A 23,946-nucleotide genomic window follows, 5' to 3' on the forward strand; every position below is an offset into this window, starting at 1 on the left:
TCTACGAAAATGTCTCTTGACTGTTAGCTGAACTTTTTCCCTCCCCTTTTCTCCTTCTACCCGCTTCCTTCTTCTTCCATCCTTTCCTTCTGACCATTTCCCACCTCCTTCTCTCCTTCTTTTAGTCAGAGTTTCTGTGTATAGCCGTGGGTGTCCTGGAACTCACTATGTAGACCAGGCTGGCCTCAAACTCACAGAGACTTACCTGCTTCTAACGTGGACTAAGTACTGAGATTAAGGAACTCTGGTTGGATTTTTATGTTTATATACAAGGATAGGGTTAACTCAACAAACTCTGTATGGTAAACTGTAATAATTCCTGAGGTTACTGACATAGTGAGTTAGGACTTAAGATTAGTTTGGAATGCAGAGATGATTCTAACTAGCTAAGCTATCAAGAGTAAAATGACACAGCAGAACTCAAACGAATTGACTACAGATGGTTCATTTGGGAGTGCCAGTCTAAATATACAAACTAAGCCTTGTTGTCCCTAAGGATGCATGAATCTCACTCAAAAGGGGAAATGAAATAGACATTGGAGGTGGGTAGAGCGAGTGAACTGGGTAGGAGCAGGGAGTAAAGCAGGGAAGAAGGATGGGGATCAACTGGGGGGAGGAGCAGGAGAGGTTTGGGAGAAAGGACAGAAATCAGTGTGTTGGGGCACCTCTGGAACTAGCCAGAGACCTAGGATGAGGGAGGCTCCCAAAGTCTATGCGGGCAACCCTAGCTGAGACTCCTAGCAGTTGGGGATATGGAGACTGAAGTGGCCACCTCCTGTAGCCAGTGGGACTTCTAATGGAGGGAGACATCAACCCACCCACAAAACCTTCCACTCAAAATTTGTCCTGCCTATAAGATGCAGAAGGATAAAGATAAAGCAGAGATCGAGGGAACAGCCAACCAATGACTTGGCTAAATTTGAGATTCATCCCATGGGAGACAGCCAACCCCTGACACTATTAATGATACTCTGCTATGCTTGTAGACAGGAGCCTAGCAGAACTGTCTCTTGAGAGGCTTCATCAAGTAGCAGATGGAAGCAGAGAAAGAGACCCACAGCCAAACAGGAGGAGTTGGGGGAGTCTTGTGGAAGAGTGGGGGAGAGGATTGAGTGAGCCAGAGGGGTCAAGGATACCCCAAGAAGACATACAGAGTCAACTTGGGCCCATGGGAGGCTGAACCACCAACCAAAGAGCACACAGAAGCAGGACCTAGGTCCCTACACATTTGTGTTAGATGTGCAACCTGGTCTTCATGTGGGTCCCCTAACAATTAGAGCATGGGCTGTCCCTGACTTTGTTGCCTGCCACTGGATCTCTGGATTGCCTGGTTAGGCCTCAGTGGGAGAGGATGCTCTTAGTCACTTGATGTCCCAGGGAAGGGTAGTACCGGGAGATGTGGGAAGGAAAGGGGGACTCCCCTTCTCCTCAAAGAAGGGATGAGGTAATAGGGGGATGGATTTGTGAGGGTGAGACTGGGAGGGGGGTTGTGTTTGGGATATAAAGTGAATAAATAGATAAACTAATGAAGAGAAAAAAAAAAGCCTTGTCCCTAGATTCTGATGAGGAAGCTCAGGGGCTTAGGAAATGCTGTTATTTAGATTTTTCTGATAACCAGGATTGAATTTCTATCAGTATGTCAAAAATTGCTAATAATACTTCAGAAGGTTATTATGAGAATGAAATAAAAAATTATACAATATAAAATATGTAGTTTGTCTGATGTGGAGATAGTATTAAATTATAATCTATATTAATGCCCTCTCCCAAACTTTTGTGAATAGCCACAGTATCCCAAAGAGGAAACTCACAACTGAAACGCTTAGGCTTTACATTTTTAATTTTACACACACACACACACACACACACACACAGACACACACAGACACACACAGACACACGGCAAATTACAGAAATTTACTATTGCCATCCATGCACACCTGGCTTTACTGCTGAGCTTTAAGCTCATGACCGAGGGCTGAAGAACCAAACAATCTATGTTCCTTGTTAAAGTGACAGTCTAAGAAACTGACAAGTAACTCAAGACAAGCCAGCAAAGTGGGCGCTGCTGTTGAAGTGGGTGAAAGGGCTCCTTAGGCTGGAAGACTACAAACCACTGGCAGCTACAGCCCTTTCTGTCCTTTAGGGGTCATAAGGCATACACAGGGGAGTGAGTGTGTGGGGGGGGGGCAGGGAGAGAGAGAGGGAGGGAGACAGAGAGAGGTCCATATATACGTATATGTGTGTGTGCACTCACACATATACATAAAATAAATAAAATAATAAAAGACATTTCAAAAGTAACAGATGGTAATACTAGATAATGAAGATCCAACTTAAAATAATTAAAACCTGTATGTAAGGACAGTCACTGATGAACACTGAATAGTTGTATTTTGAAATCATAGCTGTTGGGTCTGGTAAATGCACCTTAGGGTACCCTTGTATTTATTGGCTGGTCATCATCTAGCACAGAAACTCTTCCTAACAAAGGTACTTTTCAGCTGAACCACATATCTAGAACTTCAGGTATGCAATATTGAGGTAATGAAGGGGCCACTGGCTGAGCTAACGCTGAAATCACACAGAAATCAGAAACTCATGTAATGGAGTTGAACACAAAGCCAAGAAACAGAGCAGCAACTGTGGTTTAGCTGTTTCCTCCTGGCATGGCTCTGGACTCATGCTTTTCTTTAGGCCCACTTTCTTGATAAAATAAGAGACTTGGTAATAACCAAAGCCTACACTACAATACCTCAGTTGATCCCTCAGATCTCACAGGTGACTCCCAAAGAGAGTAGGAAAGACAGGGAGATACTTGTAAGATGACAGGGAAAGAATACACGGTGTGAAGACGAGGCCAATAGACATTTAAACTTCCAATGTCTGTAGACAGAAAAGAAGCCAGACTCCAGAGCCACTTGTCGCAGAAGGCCATATAGGTAAGGCCTTTACTTATTATCACAGTGAGAAACAAGGTCTCTCTCTGCTCTTCCCACTGTGCCCCTCTGTCCTGGAACTAAGCATCAGACCCAGTGAGAGTGAAGGCCAGGGGCTCTACTAGCTCTCAAGAACGAAAGGCACCAGGCATGGGGACACATGGCTTTAAGGCCAGCACTCAGGTGCTGGAAAGATGGCTCTTCAGTTAAGAGAACTAGCTATGTGTCCAAAGGATTCAGGTTTAATTCCAAACACCCACATGGAAGCTCCAGGGAAGCCTCTGAAGGCAGCAGGATGCACAGATAGACAAGCATGTTCATATATATTTAAAAAACAAAAAAAGCCCCCAAAGATCCAGCACCCCAGAGGCTGAGGCAGAATGATCTTGAGTTATAGGACAAACTGGCCATTTGGTAATGCCACATTTCAAAACATAAAGCAAAAAACTAAAACTCTTAAATACTGAAAATTGGATTTGGCAATATCATATCCAAAAAAGAAAAAGAAAACACAAAACTCAGTTTGTTACAAAGATCACACAGGAAGAGACACAGCAGTTTAACAAGCATATTTTCTTCCTTCTCAAAAATAAAGGGTCAGAACACCTAGTAAGCAGCAGACTGGGAATCTCTGGCAGCTTCAAACCTATGCTGTGCAGACATAACTTAGAGCTGTGGAAACGTCATTGATGAAACCACTAAAAGGCCAGGCCAAGCTGATTTGTCTTTGCTAGGCCACCACAGAGAAAGACTACAAACTTATAGTTCCTTATCATGAAGAGGGGAAAATAAAATCCAATTTATGTCATGTTCTACAACATTTTTCTACCTTTAAACTACAAGGAATTCAAAGGGGGCTGGGAGTGAGGCACACATCTACAAAGAATTCAAAAGGGGCTGGGAGTGAGACACACATCTACCAACCTCCTTACCAGTCCTCACAACTTAGATATAGCAGGAAAAGTCAAAATACCCTGATAATACTAAAGGTTAAAGTTGAAATACCAACATGGCTTAAATGCAAAAGAAAATTAAAATTATCTTAGAAAGAGAAAGCAAGACAGAACAGTTTTGTAGAGAGACAAGGGGCGTGGTTTCTTTCCTGCCATTTTTGGGGGGAGGTCTTTTGAGATAGGGTCTCAGCCTGTAGCCCAGGGTGGCCTTCTAAGTCAACACAACCCTCCTGCCTTGGCCTCTTAAATGCTATACTTAGAAATGTTCCATTTGCCTAGAATTAGAAGATATTCCTTAAAGTTGTTAAAAAGGATAGGCAAAAGTAGATGTGTTTTTCTGTTCCTTTTCTATTCCCCAGTTACCCAGTGCTCTGAAGAGCTGAGTATCTAATTAAACAAGTTTCATGTTTTTTCATCCTGCTTCCTTCTCCCACTTTGTATGATTTCTCAATCTCTGACAGGTTTTTGCTATTCATTACCATGAGTCAACAAACAATTCCTCCATTTCTGTTAAGTTTGGGAAGACTAAGTCCCAGAGCTGCTGGAAGGTCCTTGAAAATCTCAACATCACTGGCTGCTGTGTAGCATCACACCTTGTCGAAGTTCAGCCACTGTGGGTTGTGCCATTCTCAATGGGAAGAAGAGAGCCTAACCAAATATCATCACACGTTAGTTTTCACATGGCAGGGAAAGCAAGGCAAGCCCATTGCCATGGAGAAGGAGGAGCTCACGGCATACCTGAGGATATCACAGTCTATTTCCCAGGCCAGTCTATCTATCCATCTTTCCAGTCATTTCCTATAGCTCCAGGAATTCTTTCTTAAATCACTCTGATAAAATTGCTCTGATACAGTCTCACAAAATACATTAAGTTTTCTTTCTTCTTAAGTGTGTGTGGTTCTGAATTTTGTGTTGCAGATATTATAAAATCAGAATATACCCGAAAGACTTTTCACTCTGATAGTAACTCCTTGTGGTAGTATCTTAACATTTGATGTAGCAAAGGCAACAATATGAAGTGAGTGCTCTCAAACAAATACCTAGTAGTGAGCAGACTATCTAGGGAGGCATGGCTTTAAGGGCTATGAATTCAAAAAGGGAAAAAAAACTATCACTTCTCTTCAATTGCTATCACTTGAAAACCCTATTAAAAGACACTAAAATGTATTTCTTACCTCCGTGCAACATAATAAAAAATAGGATTCCCAGCTTTGGAGGTGCCAGCTTGGTAGAAGATGCTTAATGTTTTCAAGGCCTTGAATTCTTCCTTCTCATGTACTTGGTGCCTAAAACAAAGAGCAGAGTGACTTAGAGGCTTTACACAGATTGTTGAGTAGCTAAAGACAAATATGATTAATCAACAATAAACAAAAACCAAAATACTGAAAAAGCAACTGGTTTTCTGAAGGGCAAAATGTCAAGGTGTTTTCCTAAGTCAGGACTGCTCTCTTGGGATTACTTAACAACACACCACCACTGAACAGGGAAAGGAGCTGCATGCTATTTTTTTTTCCAGATAAAGGGTTTTTTAGTTTGTTTGTTTTTACTTGCAAGTTCAGTTCATCAATCTTCTCTTGTTTATGGATTTTAGAGAGATGAGAAAGTGTCAGAGGCATAGAACAAGTTAATAACTAGCAGGTGATTTTCCTGAGACGGTCTGCCTTGGAGGATTAAAATAATCCATGACATATTTGCTCCTATATGTACGGCGCAGAAGAAAATCATTTTAAGGAAGATTCCTGCTATTAATATGCTTTTCCTATTATTATTAAACATATATGACAATCACTAGGTATCAGTCCACTCTTTTGAGCAGAACTCTGCAGTTCTATGAAGATGTACTGTCTTGTAGTGATGCTAAATAGACAAATAGATGACTTCCTAATTCTTTATGATGACCCTATAAGAACTCCTAAAATTATATCAATATTTATTAAGCTCTTTTATAGTGGGACTGCTATTAGGTCCTTTATGGTAGTCAAAACTGCAATGAGAACCCTGCCAGTCTCTCATGTGTGCTCTTAACCACTGAGCCATCTCTCCAGCCCCAATATCTATATGTTCTTTAAAGTATTAAATGAAGACCACACCAAAGAGACCTTGCAAGATGGCTCAGCAGCTAAAAGAACTCACCACCGAACTGACAACCTGTGTTTGGTCCCCAGGACCCACATGGTGGGAGAAGAAAACTGACTCCCACAGTCTATACGTGGTCAAGGGCACACCAGCACAGCAGCACGTGCGTGTGCACATGCACGCGCACACGAACACACACACACATTAAATGTTTAATGTAAAAAAAAAAGCTAGATAAGTTTTTTGTAAGGTCTCATTCTTTTTATAAGAAAATCAATAAATCAAAGCAAACAAAACATGTCCTGTTAATAAAGCATAAGCACATTCAATAAGTGGTTTGCTGATAAACTTTGTTTCGAAACCCCCAAACATTCATTTTTTCAAAGTTGTGTTTTTACCTGGTCATAAATTCTTCAAACTTTGAACTGGTAAGGTTAAGGCTGGACCAGTGTGTATCTGCCACAGGCTTGTGCTCTGGAGGACCCAGGTATGCAAGAAGTGTGGCCATCTTATCAAAAGGTCGTCTTCCAACAGCTTTATGATCCCTGGCAACAACAGGAAATGCTTAGGAAATGGTACTTCACATTAACTAGGGAGTCTGACCTTCCTTTAGACGGTCACTGTTTGCTTTTCTTTTAACTACTTGTTCCTGCCTGATTTGTAAGACTACAGCATTAAAAGATCTCAGATCTTAGAAACACAATTATTTCCCACCTGAAAAATTTATTGTTTTAAGTTCAATTCTTTTGTAGAATTGATACTTGTAACATTCTCATCTACTTTTTCTTATGGTAAAAAGAGTCTATCTTGCGAAAACAGTGCTTAGGACATGGGCCTATGTAACCAAGGGTAACTGATGATCTTTTATGCACGTTTTGCTTTTTTGGAGACATGCCAGGTCAACCTCAAACTCATGATTCTCCTGCCTCAGCCTCCCAAATGCTGGTATCATAACATATTTTTAAAGATTTATTTTTTTATTCATGTGTATGTGTGAATGAGGCCAGAAGTTGGTATCAGATCCTCTGGAGCTGGAATTAAGAGGCAGCTGTGAGCTACTTGACATGGGTGCTGGTAACCAAGCAGTGTGGTGGTTTAAATAAGAATGGCCCAGAATGGTCAGTGTGTGCTCTCCCGTGAGCCCCTCCTTCCTCCTTCTCCCTCTCAACAAATAAATGTTATAAAGACCTTTGGTTATACCAAAATTACAGCATGTTCAAGCTACTTGGCAGACATGGAACTGTCAAATCACTGTTTATATTTTCATCTTTGAAATATGTATCATTTTTAAAGTAGCACATTTAAAAATCTCAACAAACGGTCCATATGTATTCAAATCATGACAAAAGAAGAGAATGTTCATCTTTAAAAGTTCCAGGTTATTAGTCAGGCAGTGGTGGTGCCTTTAATCCCAGCACTTGGGTGGTAACAGCAGGTAGATTTCTGAATTCAAGGCCAGCTTGGTCTATAGAGGCAGCCAAGGCTACACAGAGAAACCTTATCTCAAACAAACAAACAAAAAACAAAAAACAAACAAACAAAAAACCCCCAAAACCAAAAACCAAACTAAAACAAAACAAAAAAACAAAGCAAAGCAGAGCAGAGCTCCCGGTTACTTGGGTGTTGCAAGGATAAAGTACGTTCCTTCTCCTATTTAGTGGCACATGTCAGCCATGTCCATGCCTACGTCACTGCATTAACAGTTAAAAGATTAAAAGTTTATCTTTAAACTCCCAGCTCCTAACTGTTGCTTAGCCACCGTTGCTAAGTCACATCTCTGCCCTTTCTCACAAACGAGAAAACCACATCTTATTGGCACCCAAGAGAACTCCTCAGACACAGAAATTGGAGCTCTTTACAATTCTATATAAACTTAAAAGGAAATAACTCTGAGAAAGGACAGCAAGTAATTTATGTCACTAGAGGCTTTGACTGAAAAGCTAATGAAATAATTTCCAAATAATTTGAGTTACTGGATCCATTCTCATTCTCTCTAGTTTGTCTTCCCTCTGAGACGAAGTCTCACCATGTACCCCTGGCAAGCCTGGAACTCTCTGAGTAGACTAGGCTGGCCTCAAACTCAAAGAGATCTACCTGCCTCTGCCTTCCACACAGTGGGATTAAACAGCATGACACCATGCCTGACAACTGGGTACCTCCTAGATGCAGCCTTAGTTGCATATACTTAATAGTATCACAGGTTTGATAGCTGGTGCTACTGATATAACATGAATTAATTTTTGCCATATGCATGTAAGTCTGCACTTCTCTTTCTAAATCATAATTTTTACTGCAAAAAGTACAAAGTAGAAGATCAATATTCAGTATCAATAATTCTATTAATTCAACTTAAATTAAGTGTTTAATTTCCCCAAGACTGGGAAAACATACCTGTTGCTGGAAAGATACTGGCCAATTTTCTCCTGATTGTTCCAAAGCAGCCGATGTAAAGCAAGCACATTGCCATCACTGATGAAGGAAAGACTATGGTTTACTGCATCACTTGTGGGACAATCTGATGCTATATCTAGGAAAAACCTGCAAAAACACAAAGCCATTAGAATTTTTAACACCAGGTATATTTACACTTATATATGCACTAAATTTATACAGAGTCTAGTAATATAGTAGCTGTGACTGCAAATGTGGAAGGCTTCTGCCCTCAGCGTAAACAAGAAGCACAAGGTTGAAGCTGTCTTTCCATTTCTGATACTTAGTTTTTACATCAGCATCAGAGCAAGCTTCTGAAGCTGGAGAACAATAAATTTAGATGGATGAGATCTGGAGAATAAGCTAGTATCTTACAGATAAAAGACATGGAGGCCTGGGTAAAGATCTCTCTTAAAGTTACATCACCTACCTGTCAGAGCCAGGGTTGGAACTCTGGTAGTTTTTTTTTTTTTTAAATAAGGAGAACATTTAATTGGGGGGTTGGGGCTGCCTTATAGGATCAGAGGTTCAGTCTATTATCATCAAGGTGGGAGCATGGCAGCATCTAGGCAGGCATGGTGTGGGCAGAGCTGAAAGTTCTACATCTTCATCTGAAAGCTACTAGTAGAAGACTGTCTTCTAGGCAGCTAGGATGAGGGTATTAAAGCCCATACCCACAGTGACACACCTACTCCAACAGGGCCTGAACTTCTAATAGTACCACTCCCTGGCCCAAGCATATACAAACCATCACATTCCACTCCCTGGCTCCCAGAGGCTTGTTCAAACAAATGAGTCCATGGGGGGCAATACCTACACATAGCATAATGCAAAATACATTTAGTCCAACTTCCAAATTCCCTATAGTCTATAGCAGTCTCAACCATGTTAAAAGTCAAAAGGAACTTTGGTAGTCTTAACCATCCGTGAGTAGTCACAGAAGTTATTTTCTACCTGAAGATACTGAAGGCCAGGAAGCACTGTAATGACAACAAACTGAAAGGGCAGCTGCAGAAGGCTGTGTGACATCAGTGACATCAGCTAGGCTTCTGAAGGGACTCTGCCAGCTCAAGCCTGGCAAACTGGGCTCTGGCACGCCTTATCCTTCTCCCCCATTCCCTCTGCTTTGCTAAACACTGTTAGATTACATTCCTAAAGGTAGCTAGTAAGTCTATTCCCTTTTTTGGCCACTTCCTCCTTTTGAGGCTGACTACTAAGTATTGGAAGTCCAGCAATCAAAAGCCCTGCTTTGGCCACTAAAATCAAACACCTCATCCTAATACCAGGTGTCCCCCTTTTCCTTTATAAAGTGCCATTTGTTTATGGGCTATGTCTGCTTCCTCTCTATCCAGAGACAGCCCTTTGTCATTATCCCAGGCCCCATAACCCATCCCCTAGGACAAATATCCCTTTTCCTTCTCCCTTGTTCCCTTCTTCCTCATCCTCTGTCTCCTGTCTTTGTCTCTTACTCCCTGTCCTCTGTCCCTCTGTGAGAAATAAATCTCCTTTGTGCTGAGCACTTAAGTCTTAGGGTGTCTTGTGCTGATTCCAGTCCCTTTGGTTTCTACTGCTGGCAAGTGACTTCTCAAGATCAGCACCTTCACAAAGCACTTTCTCAGGAATCATCTCACTTGATTTTTTAAAAAACCCTGTTTTTTTTTTTTTTTTTTAAAAGAAACCCTGACAAAGACAGTACTACCCCAAGGTTACAAATAAACCAACAATTCAGAGAATTAAAGAGAATTAAAGTGAAGAATCACTTATGAAAATCCAGTGTTAAAGCCTCTACAGTTATCTGTTTTTTCACATTCAAAATCATATTTTTGTACTTTTTGGTGTATAGAGCATTGTTTTAAATTCAGAAGTACATCTAAATGGAAGAAACAAAAGTGTTATTAACATGAAATCATTCTAATACATTATCTGTATCGCATGGTTTTAGTTTTTAATACAAGGAATCTTCTTGAACCCATTCTGCAGCACTGCCAAAGTTAGAAAATGCCAACAGTTCTTTACAATTTCCAAATAAGAAAACTACCATGAAATTAAGAGTATAGAGACTTTTTTTACAATGTCTCTTAAAATGAAATAAAACAAAAATATGTTCTTAATCTAGAAAGGATGGGGAGGGAATCAAACATAGAAATTTAATGTAGACCAGATACACAGATTGTAGTAAAATGGAGACACAGTAGCCACTGAAGACTTAGGCTGCTTACCTTCGTGCCAAGTCAAAGTTGCTTTTCACAAAATCATTAAAAGGCCTCATATGCTCTTCCTTTGTGAATAGTACATGATTGGCAATGCTCTGAAGTACCTAAACAATCAAACAGAATTATGAGTAGTCAAATTATTTGCTATATGAAATCTATCAATTAATATAGTCATTAAAATATAAATTTTACCATTGATATTTCTATTGGCAGTTCAAATCAATTATTCCTTAATGTAAAAATTATCATAAATAAAGATTTAATTCTTTTTAAGTAGAAATATTATTATACATGATATATATACACACATATTTTAAAGTATCTATTGCATGTATATGTGTGTGCTATGTGCATGTATGCACACATATTTGCAAGTGTGAATTGGAATATGTGTGCAAGCATATAAAGGCCAGAGTTTGACACTATTTCCCTCCATCTTTGTCCGTCTTCTACATTACAGCATTTCTCACATGACAGGAGCATTTGGACTCTGTCTAGCTAGCCAGCTTGCTCCAGGGATCTTGTCTCTGCCACCAGCGTGCTGGGATTATAGGCTCAATGCCATGCACTCCCTGACATTTACCTGGGCGCTGGGGGATCTCAGCTATAGTCCTCATGCCTGCATGGCAAGCACTTTTACACATGGCTCATGTTTGCAGTCTCAAATGTTAATAATAATAATAATAATAAAGACTAAAGAAACCCTACAATCTCTGTCTTTATTTCCAACTCAAAATTTTCAGAGCAGTTACACAGAAAACTCTCACTGAAAGACAGATTAAAAAAAAAAAAAAAAAGCGTGCTGACACACACCTTTAATCCCAGCACTTGGGAGGCAAAGACAGTCGGACTTCTGAGTTTGAGGCCAGCCTGGTCTACAGAGTGAGTTCCAGGACAGCCAGCGCTACACAGAGAAACCCTGTGTCGAAAAACCAAAAAGTGCTGAACACACCTTTATTCAAGTAGAAATACAAAAAATACAAAAGCACATTCCTAACCCAAATGTATACATGTGATTTTTACAGATTCTGCTACTTAGGGATGAATCAACTTTGCCTCAGATACCAGAAATGACTGTTGGTCTCTGTAAGAGTACACATGTTTGACAGGGACAAAAAAACATGCATTTTTCATTTGCTTTTACATTTAGATCAATTTGATATATGTTGATTTTCTTGCCCTGATGAGACAATTATGCTTGCTGATGGCAAAGAAGTAAAATACAGTGGTAGGACTATCCTAGAGGTTAGCCACAAGATTTATAAGAGCAGCATATTTCATTTCATATATTGGTTGAGGATCCCTAGTGAACATTACGACATCTGAACTATGAAAGCCTCAACTGCTTGATTGATAACTAGAATTTTAAATAAAACCTTTCTTATTCACAAGATGTTATGAATTTTAAGATGAAAAACAAAATGGAAAAACAGGTATTTATTTGCCAGTATACCTTCCCCTCAGAGGGCCAACTGTAGAAGGATATTTTCCTGTTACATTGTATTTGCAGTGGAGCTAGGTGATTGGGGAGTAGAAGAGGCGGAGTGAGGAGTTGGGAGGAAAAGGAAGAGGAGGAGAAATGAAAAGAGGAGGAGAGGAAGCAACATGGAGGAAGAACCACAGATACCTAGCAGTCCCAGGTAGCAATTTCTATCAAAAGGTTAGATACTGGGTAACAATTCTAATTGGTTGGTCATCTTGTGTATTGAGCATTTCCCAATAGATAAATCCATTGGATAATTTTTAAGCATTAAGAGTCACCATTCTACTGGGAACTTCGAGTATGGCAGGTATTTTCTGGGGCTTAGCAGAGAACCATGAGGGTGACACGGTTGGCCCAAGATCCATGTTTTGGGGCATGGTCTCCAGGGAGCTGAATGGAGGAACCAGCTGCCACAGTAACCTCTCCTGCGCTGCACTTGGCCTCTGGCGGCTTCTAGTGTGGGAGAGAACACAGCGGGCGGCCCAGATAGCTAGCAAAGATGGACTGCTCTGCAGAATTTCTAAATTCAACCGTTTCAGCCCACCATGTACATACATATACATACATATATACATATACATACATACACACACACACACATACACACACACATTTCCTCTGCAATACAAGCAAATTAAAACAAAAGGCACATAACTGAAAACTACGGGACTTTCAAAGGCAAAATTAAGACAAGTACTTTGAATATGAAACACTGAAAAGGTGGCTGGAAGGAAAATTAAACATTGCAAGAGTATCAAAATAATTCACCTTTGACATTAACTTCAAGCCTCTTTCTATTCTTGGTGGCGGCTTTTTATCTAAAATCCCTGCTTCATACGGCGAGACGATGGCAGGATTGATGAATCTGAGGAACATGGCACTTCCTACTGCACCGATGCTGTTCTGAGGGAAGCGCTGGCTAACCACCTGAGAAGGAGGAGTTGAGAGTTGAGCAGACAGTTTGTGTTGAAATAAAGAACTGGAAACAAAAGCTTCAAGGTCAAAGTCTGCACAGAATTTCAATTATCAATCTTTTGAATGATCTGTTTTTAACTTTTTTCCTTGTCCCAAAACACCAGAAAATAAGATTTACCCTTAAGTGTGATCATGATGATTTTTTTAAAGACACAATTAAAAGAGAAGAAAAATCTCCTCATAGAAGAAACCTGAAAAAAGATTTTATTTCAAAATTATTATGGGCAACAAAAGTAGACTTAATTTCACACAAAGGTTAACATATTGTTCTAAGATTAACAGACATAAAAGTACAGTTGACCTTTATAAGGCCCTGAGAGATGAAATTCTAACAGCACACCTCCTACACACTCTATTCCTAACAGGAACAGCTAACACTTTGCACACCCGTTAAAATTGGCATTTCAGTGCAACTTACCATATACATCTCTGCTTAGATTTCTACTGAGTGAAAAAACTTACTTACAAGCCATGTTCCTGCCAGTCACTTTTCTTCATGAGCCTGCTTCCTAATATAAGGATCTACCTATTATTTAAACCACAGGAGAAACAGGAATTCTTGGGAACCTAAAAGAAAAAAGGATCCCACCAGAAGAGAGAATCCCCACACTCTATGTACCTCAATTTATTTTTCTGCCAAATAAGTAAGAAATTAAAAACAAACAAAAACACCTTTCAAGGCCCAGGAAATAGCTGCCCTCCCCGAAAAGTAACAGGAAGCCAATGTAAATGGACCTATCCTCTCTATAACAAATATGTTCTGTGTAGAGTGCAAAGGAACAGGCACACCAGACAGGGCAATGTCAGAACTGGCAGAACAGGCACACCAGACAGGGGACAATGTCAGAACTGGTTAGCCTTTCACCTCTTCCTAATATTTCCCATTTTAAGTTAACATTTGGAAACTGAATTGTTCTAGAATTTAATTTTTGTATATAACATATACATAGAACATGCAATAGTCAAAAGCTATTTTAATTGCTGTGGCTAACTGTGATAGTGAAGCCCTAGCACTCACAATAATGGGAGCACAAAGACACCCTGCATCTCAAAGGCTCTTGGGGTAGAAAAATAAAAATACGGGGTTTATGCGCAGAAGTGCCTATCACTTTACTTTTCTTTACTGGGTGTCAATAGTTATCTTTAATTCACAGACTTGACTCCAGATTAACTCCTGACTATTTCACTTTATTATGACGCATGTTGTGCTTTGTGGGGTCTATATTTATTTATTTAACTATGTCTTTTTTTTCTGTGTATGGGCATTTTGCCCGCATGTAAGTCTGTACACCGTTTATAAGCCCGATACCCGGAACTACTATTACAGATGGTTGTGAGCTGCCATGTAGGTGCTAGGAATTGAACCTGGTCCTCTGCAAGAGCAGCGAGTGCTCTGAACCACTGTGCCATCTTTCCAGCCCTAGAATCTGAATCATAAATGTGTCCTTACCCACTGCCTAAAATCTCAAAATAATTTTCTATCATTTCTGATAAAAATTATATAAAGAGATTTCAGAAGATGATTATTTGGGGTAGTCACTATAGGAACTAGCAGCAGAGAGGCTTGTGAGCTCTATTTTCCCTTTTATGTATACTGTGATGCTCAGGGAGCTTCTCTGGATTATAGTTCTTTGGGTGCTTACAGCACCCAGGGAGAACCTTAGGAAATCAGGGAAATTGGGGAGTTGGCTAAATATAGCTGTCTTTCTTTGCTGAAATAGAGTCTTGCATACAGAATTAAGAAAGTTCAAGTTTACTTTTCTAGGATAGTTTTTAAACTTTTGAGGTACTAGAATCCCAGATCTGATAAAAAAAAGAAAGCAAAAATCAGATTCATCATGTAATTTCAGAATGTGCAGCTGGGCAGTGGTGGCGCACACCTTTAATCCCAGCACTTGGGAGGCAAAGACAGTCGGATTTCTGAGTTTGAGGCCAGCCTGGTCTACAGAGTGAGTTCCAGGACAGCCAGAGCTACACAGAGAAACCCTGTCTTGAAAAATCAAATCAAGAGAGAGAGAGAGAGAGAGAGAGAGAGAGAGAGAGAGAGAGAGAGAGAATGTCCAAAGACAAATGGTGACACTGAGTTCTTTTAGAATTTCCAAATTTTAATTAAGAGACAAAAATATCAGTAACAAGACCCTGAACTGTTTTCAGAGCAAATCATGAAGAAGGAAGAAGACTAAAACTGCTTTTTGGGAAGTCATGCTCCTAGTCCATCAAATACTTAGATTTAATTTTAAGCAGGGTGGGTTTTTGTTGTTGTAGTACTTCATTTGTTTTATATGAATACACTGTAGCTGTCTTCAGACACATCAGAAGAGGGCATCAGATTTCATTATAGATGGTTGTGTGCTACTATGTGGTTGCTGGGAATTGAACTCAAGACCTCTGGAAGAGCAGTCAGTACTCTTAGCCGCTGAGCTATCTCTCCAGCCCTTTTAAGTGGGTTGTTTTTAAAATAATAATATTTTCAGTCTAACCCACTAAAATTGTGAAATAGTTTTAATAGGCTCAATCAACATCATAGTTTGTCCTTAAGGAACAAGTTGGTTTATTAAATTTCTTTATAAATATTAATAATGGCTGCACCCAGCCTTTAAAATGTATGTTTGGAAGTGGCTGTTTCTGAGGTTGGATGTGTGTGGTAGTTCTCATATATAATCCCTGCAAGGGAGAGACCAAGGCAAGAGCACTGCCATGGGCTCAGGCAAGCCTGCTATGAACATCTTTTGGGTGCTTACAGCACTTAAGGTCTGTTTCAAAAACACAAAAACAAAAAAGGTAGCTACTTGCTGGTTGTCTCTAGGAAAAAGATCTTATAAAGCACAACTTATATTGTTTCCTGGTTTATATTTGAAAATACTCAGCTTGTGAACATAAGAAAGTCTGAATTATCTTCTAAGAAGAGTATTATAAAATTAGTAAGAAAGTACTATGACTTTTAACCCTTTCCAGCGGTCTAAAAATAGTGTCAAAACTTCATGTTTCAGAAAAATTTTCATGTATTGTAAATATGTAACTCTTTGACAGTGATATCCATATTTTTAATATGTATCTCTTTGACAGTGGTATTTATATTTTTGGAACTAAAACCTAACAACATTTAAAACTAATAGGGATACTATATAAAAAGTTTCATGAGTCAATTTATAAAGGACTAACCCTTTCTTTCACCACTATTTAACATCAATTTGGAATTTTATCCAACACAACATACTTAAATTTTTTATTTGCTTTGTTTTGTTTTGTTTTTGACTTTTTGAGACAGGATTTCTCTGTGTGTCCCTGGCTGTCCTGAAACTTGCTTTGTATACCAGGCTGTCTCCAACTCAGAGATACATCTGCCTCAGCCTTCTGAGTGCTGAAATTAAAGGAATGTGCCACTATATCTGGCACGTTGCTCTTTATTTCCAACTCTATAAAAATCTAATTTGGATCTAAATGACATTCTACATGTAAAGTCAATGATCAGCTAACCCTCGCCCCCAACACACACACACACACACACACACACACACACACACACACACAAAACTTCCCTAGGTACAGTTGAAATACAAAAACCAGATGATAAATTACATATCAACAGAGGATCACTAGCTATACATAAAATCCTGAAAGTCTTGAGTTAGGCAGGCAACTTCCCCAGTAATCTCAGTATACACTATGTTGAGTATAATAAACTGAATCAGCTGTCATATGTTGACATAGCTAAACACCCCAAACTCAAACTTCCTATGTTTTACTTATTACAAAGGAGGTCAGCTTGCTCTCAAAGGCAAAAAAATTAGATTCTGTTAAACAACTTTTAAAAACGACATTCTAAATTTATAATGATTAGCATATCTCCATACTATAGAATCTGTTCTGAAGTACTGCCAATTAGACTCTCTTAGTTTCTTAAAGACTGCCACCTGTGCTGAGAAATACATTCCAAAATTTCATACATATATGAAATATCTACTAAAAAATTCCAAGGAATAATTTTATATAAAACCATAATAAATAATGTTAGGAAGGCTGTAATACATGCTCTAGAGAAACACGGAAAGCCTGACTTTAATTATGTTATGCTGCACAACGATATTAGTGTAACAGGAAACAAGAATGTTAGGAACAGCAGATTAATTTCCAGTGATGAGGTGTAATGTTAAACCCACGGTGCTGAGAATTAGAAGGCTGAAGCGTTAGAGGAAAATGTTTTAAGCAGGAGAGCCATCCAATCCAATCCATTTGTTCAGAGATGTTCAATTTCAAGTAATATACTCAAAAAGAAAATTCTGAATGGACATAATAAAAGTATGAGTCTCTAAAGTTTAATTTAGTTCTGAATTTGAAATACAATTGTAAATGTAAAGCTTTATTATATGTAAAGCTAAAGTATGAAATGCAAGATGAAACCAGACAAATATGATTTTAAATTATTCCTTTTAAATAAGACTCCCTACAACTTGTGAAAGTTTTCTATTTTTAACATTATTCTCTATAATCATTTGGATTAAGTGAACAACGACAGGACCAAAGTGGATAATGGTAAGTCCCATCAGTGGATAATGGTAAGTCCCATCAGTGGATAATGGTAAGTCCCATCAGTGGATAATGGTAAGTCCCATCAGTGGATAATGGTAAGTCCTATCCACCGATGATGCTATTTTAAAAATGAATGCAGGTTATACTGTGAACAAATGATAGCTGCAGGAAGAAAATAATTATGGGAATCATAACTTTCTTCCTTTTACAAGAAGGCAAAGTCAGAAGCAGGCAATACATTCAAGTCATGTTTGCACAATGAGGCTCCTGTGTGACTGTGACCTCACTGAGTTTTCTTTTCACTGGATTTTCTCTGAAGTAAAAGTAACATCAGCATTAAAATTTCTATGATCTAAGCACAGATGTCTAAATCAGGGGTGGCTGAGACTATCAAGATAAAAATATAAAAAGTAAAAAATTAAAATGTAACAACTTTGAGATCAGAGTTAAGAAATGACCCTTGGTCTCAGTAGCTCTACCATGCACATCCTGAGTTTAATGTCTATGTGGGGCAGAGGCTGGGGGGTGGAGAGGGTCACATTCCTATCCACAATGTATTTACTAAGAAATGCTTTTGCTTCTAGAAAAAAGAAACCACTCACATGACCTGCAAACAAGAAGCAAGAATGAAGACAGTCAGCATCTCCTAAGGCCTTGAAATTAAGTTTCTTTCGCATTCATTTATAATTTAAAAAATAACAATAAAATTAGATCAAGGGTATTCAATGTAATAAATGTACAAAAAATGCCTTTGGGGTAAATCAAACCAAAGGAACACAGAGAATGTTTCAGTGTAACTTAATTCCAGGGTTAATCGAAATGAGAGCTATTTTGTGCCAGAATTAGTAGAATGATTTCACAGTGAAGGTCAAATAGCTGAAGTGAAGATGTTCTTAACAAATAGCAAAGATTTGGGGTTTGCTTCGAAAGAAACAGCTAATAAAAAGTTCTCCAAACTTACTGATTTTTTGTTTTCCTTTTTTTCTTTTACTGTAGCTTTATTCAGTAGGGAGTGGCAAGTTGCCTACAGAACAGAGATGAGCACAAACAAGTCACAGTACCGACTACACACAGCAACAAAAACAATGTTGGCTTGTACATAAAATTACACGGTAAAATGTAACACAAATGAAACCAACAGAAAAGTAGAAATCAACTGAATTTTGAGGGATGAAGTTTAATTCTGGATTTTAATTTTTAATTACACTTTTAAGCCAAGCATAAAATAAACAGCAAGAAATGTTGAGACCCAATCATGTCTACTATTTCTGGCTATAAGTCATGGAAAAGCTGTCCTCAAGCAAATCTCAGGAATATTTATACTTGAGTCAATTCCTAGCTTTTGATAAATTTTACATAAAATATTTATTATGAAGTAGATCACACACTGAAAACATTGTATCTACATAATTTTTTTCTGATATATAATAAAATACTTCTCTGTGTATCCTTCAATTGACTTGAGTTATTTTTCCAATACCTAGCAGTTAATTAGGATGTTATTAAATAAAAAATTAAATGGCTAGATGTGCAGAAAACAAACTTTAGAGATTCTGAATCTAAAATCCATCTTTTAAAAGGAGTGTTGTTATTTTTGGTTGTGAGCCTAGCCTTTAACGGCTATGCCATCTCTCCAGCCCATCTGGCGCACGCCTTTAATCCCAGCACTTGGGAGGCAGAGGCAGGCGGATTTCTGAGTTCGAGAGTTGGAGGCTAGCCTGGTCTACAGAGTGAGTTCCAGGACAGCCAGGGCTACACAGAGAAACCCTGTCTCGAGAAAAAAAAAAAAACCAAAAAACAAAAAGGGAGTGTAAAAAAAGAAAAAAAAAAAAAAAGGAGTGTTGTTATAATCTCTCATCTTTCAGTACTCACAGAATGATTCCTAAAATGGTGCTACTCAGTTTATTGAAAGCTGCTGTATTTGGAAAAAGAATTTAAAAATAATTTCTTAATGAAAATATTGAAATAAGTTGCTGTTATTTGGGGGGAAATAATAAAAAATAATTCCTTAATGGAAAAAGAATGTTAGCATCAACTAGGAAAAAAGTTAAGAAACTGAAGACAATATTGTAGAATCAAATTTAAGTATGATTTAAAATATCACTCATCATAGATGACGATTTATCAGACTGCCCTCTCCCGTGCAAAAGCCAAAACCATCCATGCGAATCCAAACAGAGGTGCCGTCTCACCACAGTGTTCACCTCTACAGTAAAGACTTCTTCAGAATTAAAACTTCTGACTGGATGATACCAACTATTGTTTATTTTTAATATTTTACAATCTTAGAATAAGAGCCAGTTATAGCACTAAATACCTGTAATCCTAGCCTTTGGGATGTGAAAGTAAGAGAACCAAGAGTTCAAGCCCAATTTGGGTAACAAAAGACACTTTCTCAAAACAACAACTTAACCATAATACAAATTTTTTGATCCAGATTTATAAGGCATCAAACCCCTTCAGTTTTAAATCCATCCATCCACCCATCATCCATCCATCCAGTAGCTCTTGTATACCTAGATGGCAGCACCATCCTAGGCCTAGGAAGCAGAGGTAAAAGCTCATTTCAGCATGCTTTGCTTCAGGCTTTAAGGCAGTTTACAAAAAATATAACCATGTAAATATTCAGTTTTTTTTCAAGTATGGTATGTAATTACAATTGTAGCTTTAACACACATGTATAACTCATTTGAAGAAGAAACTTCACTGGGAAAGACAGTGTTTACTTAAGATCACGGTAGCTAGTTCCCATTTTTCTCACCGGAAGTGAATATCCACTCTAGAAATTATTTTCTCTTTGTTCCAAATTTATCAGAAGGAAAAGAAATAGTATATGAGAAAAATAGTTTAATTATAAATCTGTCATACATTTACAACATATTACAACTATTATCATATTATATATTATTGTGTTATGTATTATTCTTACATAGCATTAACCATCTTTTCTGAATAAAAAAGGCAAATATATAGATAGAGCTGATTACAAGATACATAAAAGCTTGAAGACCCAAATGTGAACTCAAGTAAAATCAGCTAGCAATATACTCACTTAGCTTCCAAAGTTTCCCCAGTGGATTCTCAAAGGAGCTATGTTTACTAAGAAAAAGAAAAATGGGTTCCCATCCTTCCCAGCAGAGCACCAAAGTACAAGGGTGCCATTATGTCACTGCCAAAGTTACAAGTGCAAGCAAAAGCCCAGAAAGGAAGAAAGAGAAAAAAGAAAGAAAGGAAAAGAAGAAGGAAGGAAGGAAGGAAGGAAGGAAGGAAGGAAGGAAGGAAGGAAGGAAAAGAAAAGAATAAAAGCAGAAATTAAGAGAAGGGAAAACTGAGTTAAGGACAGAGACCAGAGACTCAATGAAAAACATTGGGTCTGAAGCGTTTTTATTTTTATCTTTGTTTTTGGTCACTGTAAAATTTGCTTATTAAAAAACAAAATCTTACAACAAAAACTTTGCTCCTTGGTAGTCTGCATTAACTTTACCCACTACAATATAATGCATAGTGTAATGTCTGTATGGTGTTTCCGCGAAACTTTAATGTGGTGATTGCAGTGTGAGGGCAATGCAGGCTGCTGTGAGGTGTGCTCTAAGCAGTGCAGTGCAGGGCAGGGCAGGGCAGCAGTGAGCCACCAGTCAGCACTTCCTTGTGTTCATAGTTCCCTCCATACCTAACTAGGAAGGAAGGCCAAGAGTCCTGCTTACTTAAACAAGTAGAAATGATAAATGTATTCCTTCATGAAATATTTCCCACATACTTATTAAGTGTCCAATTCTTTTTACATTACTAGTATAGTGCTCTCAAACTGGTGCCCAAGTTTGCTGATAGTACAAACAAACACATCTTACATTATGGGAACAGCCACAGGAGGAGTTCTATTAAAGTCTAGTAGGCAGATAATGTGGTGTTATTGACACATTCCTCACTCAGTTTCAACCAACTGAGACAAGGCCACTGTCATTTTGAAAATTCATTTTCTTTCTTAAAAACCAAGAAGCTGATTCAGACTTTTAAATGTGTGCTATTTCTTGTCCACCTCATTTTACAAACAGAAAAACAACTGAATTGAATGTTAAGAGACACCTAAGAGTAAAGCTACGAGAAAACAAACATGCAATGCATGAAGCTTCATATTACCATTCCAACTAACCCATCCTCTCACAGCACATTCAACTAGGTGAAAACCTATGTGGGGCTTCCTGAGCTTCTTAGAGCTTTATGAAAAGGCAGTAAAGTCATAACACATCCAGAAACTGAATGCTAAATATATTTTGTCAAATTTCTATGTATGCAGAGTTTTCTTTTTATAGACACAGAGATACATCTTTTAAAATAGCAATGGAGGAAAATTCACATTGCAACTTCACACAGCTTTTTTAAATGGTGATTTCACCGATGATGTTAACGTCTCTAAGCAACTAAAGCTGTAAGCCAAAAAAAGATAAAACGACTGGGATTATACTGCAAAATCAGACAGACGCATGGGCTCTGGTACATGTGTCAGTCTTTCCCCTATTTGCACCCTTATTCCAAACCAGGACCTATGCTGGGTTTTTTTCTTTTTTCTTTTTTCTTTTTTTTTTTTTTCCTATTTGAAAAGTTAATACAGATTCATAGGCAATTCCTAGGAATAAATAAATTATTCCTAAAACTGCATACTCAATTCAAAAACAGAAGTTACAGAAGAACACAGGCCTTATTCTTTCAACACGGAGGGAATCACTGTGGACATCTGAATTCAGGAGCACTATCTGTTGTGATAGGGTGCCAAAGTCTGTTAGCTACTAAATGGTGGTGGACTCTCTTACAAGCAGGACTCTACATAAAATACATAGGACAATTAGCCTGACTTGAGAAAACCCATTAGAGAGAAACCAAAATTACAGTTCAAATTATTTATACTGCGAAAAAAGCAATGAACTTGCCTCCAGTGTGAAAGGTCCTGTCAGTAATTTAGGCAAAAGATAAGCAAAAATGTCTAATATACCTCATTTCACTACATTTAATGAATTATTAGTTGCTTTCAACACAAGGAAGATTAATTTATTTTCCTTAAAGTTCTTTAAATGAAGAAAATGTAAAGCCGATCTAATGGTAGCATTTTAAGAGTTATTTTTAGATTTAGTTTATCTTCTGTGTCTAAATGTTTTGCCTGGTTGTATGTATATGTGCCATGCACATGCCTGGTGCCTCAGGAAGTCAGAAGATAGACCTGGCTCCCCTGCAACTGGAGTTAGAGATGGTTGTGAGGCACCATGTGGGTACTGGAAACCAAACCTTGGTCCTCTGTGAGAGCAGTCAGTGCTGGTAACTATTTTGCTACCTCTCTAGTCCATATTACAAGTACATGTCCAGATGACGGTCAGGAGCTGACTCTGCACACTGCACTTCTCTCAGTTGGCTTTGGACTCAGGGTGGCAATCTCCAACTTCCAGCATACCTGGTACAAACAATGGCAGACACTTCGAAGCTGCGAGGGGAATTCTGAGGAAGAGCTGATGATGGCATGGAAGAACTTCTCTGTCATCTGAAGGAGGTTCCTCTGGTTCTCCTCAAGGCTCTCAGAGGGTTCTAACCTGTAACAAAGGAAAGGGAAAACCAAACATACCTGACTGTTAAAACAAAATCTCACAAGAATTTTGATCCTCATTAAAATAAACAGCAAATTTGCAAAAAAAAAAAAAAAAAAAAAAAAGGTGCAGTTCTAACCCCAGGTGCTCAGCTCACACTAATTCCAGTATTCATAAGGAGACAAGTGGTGGTTATTGAAGCCAGCCTGAACTACACAGTAATGACCAGGTCTCTAAAACAAACTAACAAACCCCAAACTGAAATTCCAATACTCAGAAGGTGCCCAAAGGAGGACCAAAAGTTGAAGGTCATTCTTAGTTTGGTAGCATGTTTGAGGCCAGCATGGACTACAGGACACAGTCAAAAACACACAAAACATCAGCAACTATGACAAAAACAATTTGGATTTAACATAAAAATCAGTCATAGATATTACATATTTGAGAATTTTTTTATGGGTATAGAAATACTAGTGCTTTGTGTGGTTTTCTAGATACGTTATATGTTTTGTGTGTGTGTGTATGTGTGTGTCTGTGTGTGTCTGTGTGTGTAGCTCAAGGACAACTTCTAGGAGTCAAGTCTCTCTTTTCACCATAGTGTGACCTTCAGACTGAGCTCACACCTGTAATGGTAGCACTAGTGAGTGCCAACACATGTTCAAAAAGCTTTAGCTTTTGAAATCTTTTTGACTTCTGGATGATCAACCTGAGCTGATTTAGTAGGTAGGAAGCAGCACTACAGTTTTTAAGGTTATTAGAACCACAAGTGGTGAAACT

General features: G+C 38.5%; 1 protein-coding gene across 2 annotated transcripts in view; it reads right to left on the minus strand.

The window, feature by feature from the left end:
• Nf1 (neurofibromin 1) overlaps positions 1 to 23,946 on the minus strand; it is a 244,273-nt gene that overhangs the window by 98,865 nt on the left and 121,462 nt on the right. The window contains exons 30-36 of one of the 2 annotated variants that reach the window (XM_028759209.1): positions 23,040 to 23,175; positions 18,561 to 18,623; positions 12,863 to 13,021; positions 10,618 to 10,715; positions 8,360 to 8,506; positions 6,367 to 6,513; positions 5,068 to 5,178 (exon numbers count right to left, since the gene is read on the minus strand). In XM_028759209.1, coding sequence (XP_028615042.1) covers positions 5,068 to 5,178; positions 6,367 to 6,513; positions 8,360 to 8,506; positions 10,618 to 10,715; positions 12,863 to 13,021; positions 18,561 to 18,623; positions 23,040 to 23,175 — 861 coding nt within the window. The remainder of the gene's footprint in view (positions 1 to 5,067; positions 5,179 to 6,366; positions 6,514 to 8,359; positions 8,507 to 10,617; positions 10,716 to 12,862; positions 13,022 to 18,560; positions 18,624 to 23,039; positions 23,176 to 23,946) is intronic. The other variant, XM_028759210.1, reaches the window with a different exon arrangement.

This window comes from Grammomys surdaster, unplaced genomic scaffold, assembly GCF_004785775.1.
Source record: "Grammomys surdaster isolate TR1022 unplaced genomic scaffold, NIH_TR_1.0 126278, whole genome shotgun sequence".
Lineage (NCBI taxonomy): Eukaryota > Metazoa > Chordata > Mammalia > Rodentia > Muridae > Grammomys > Grammomys surdaster.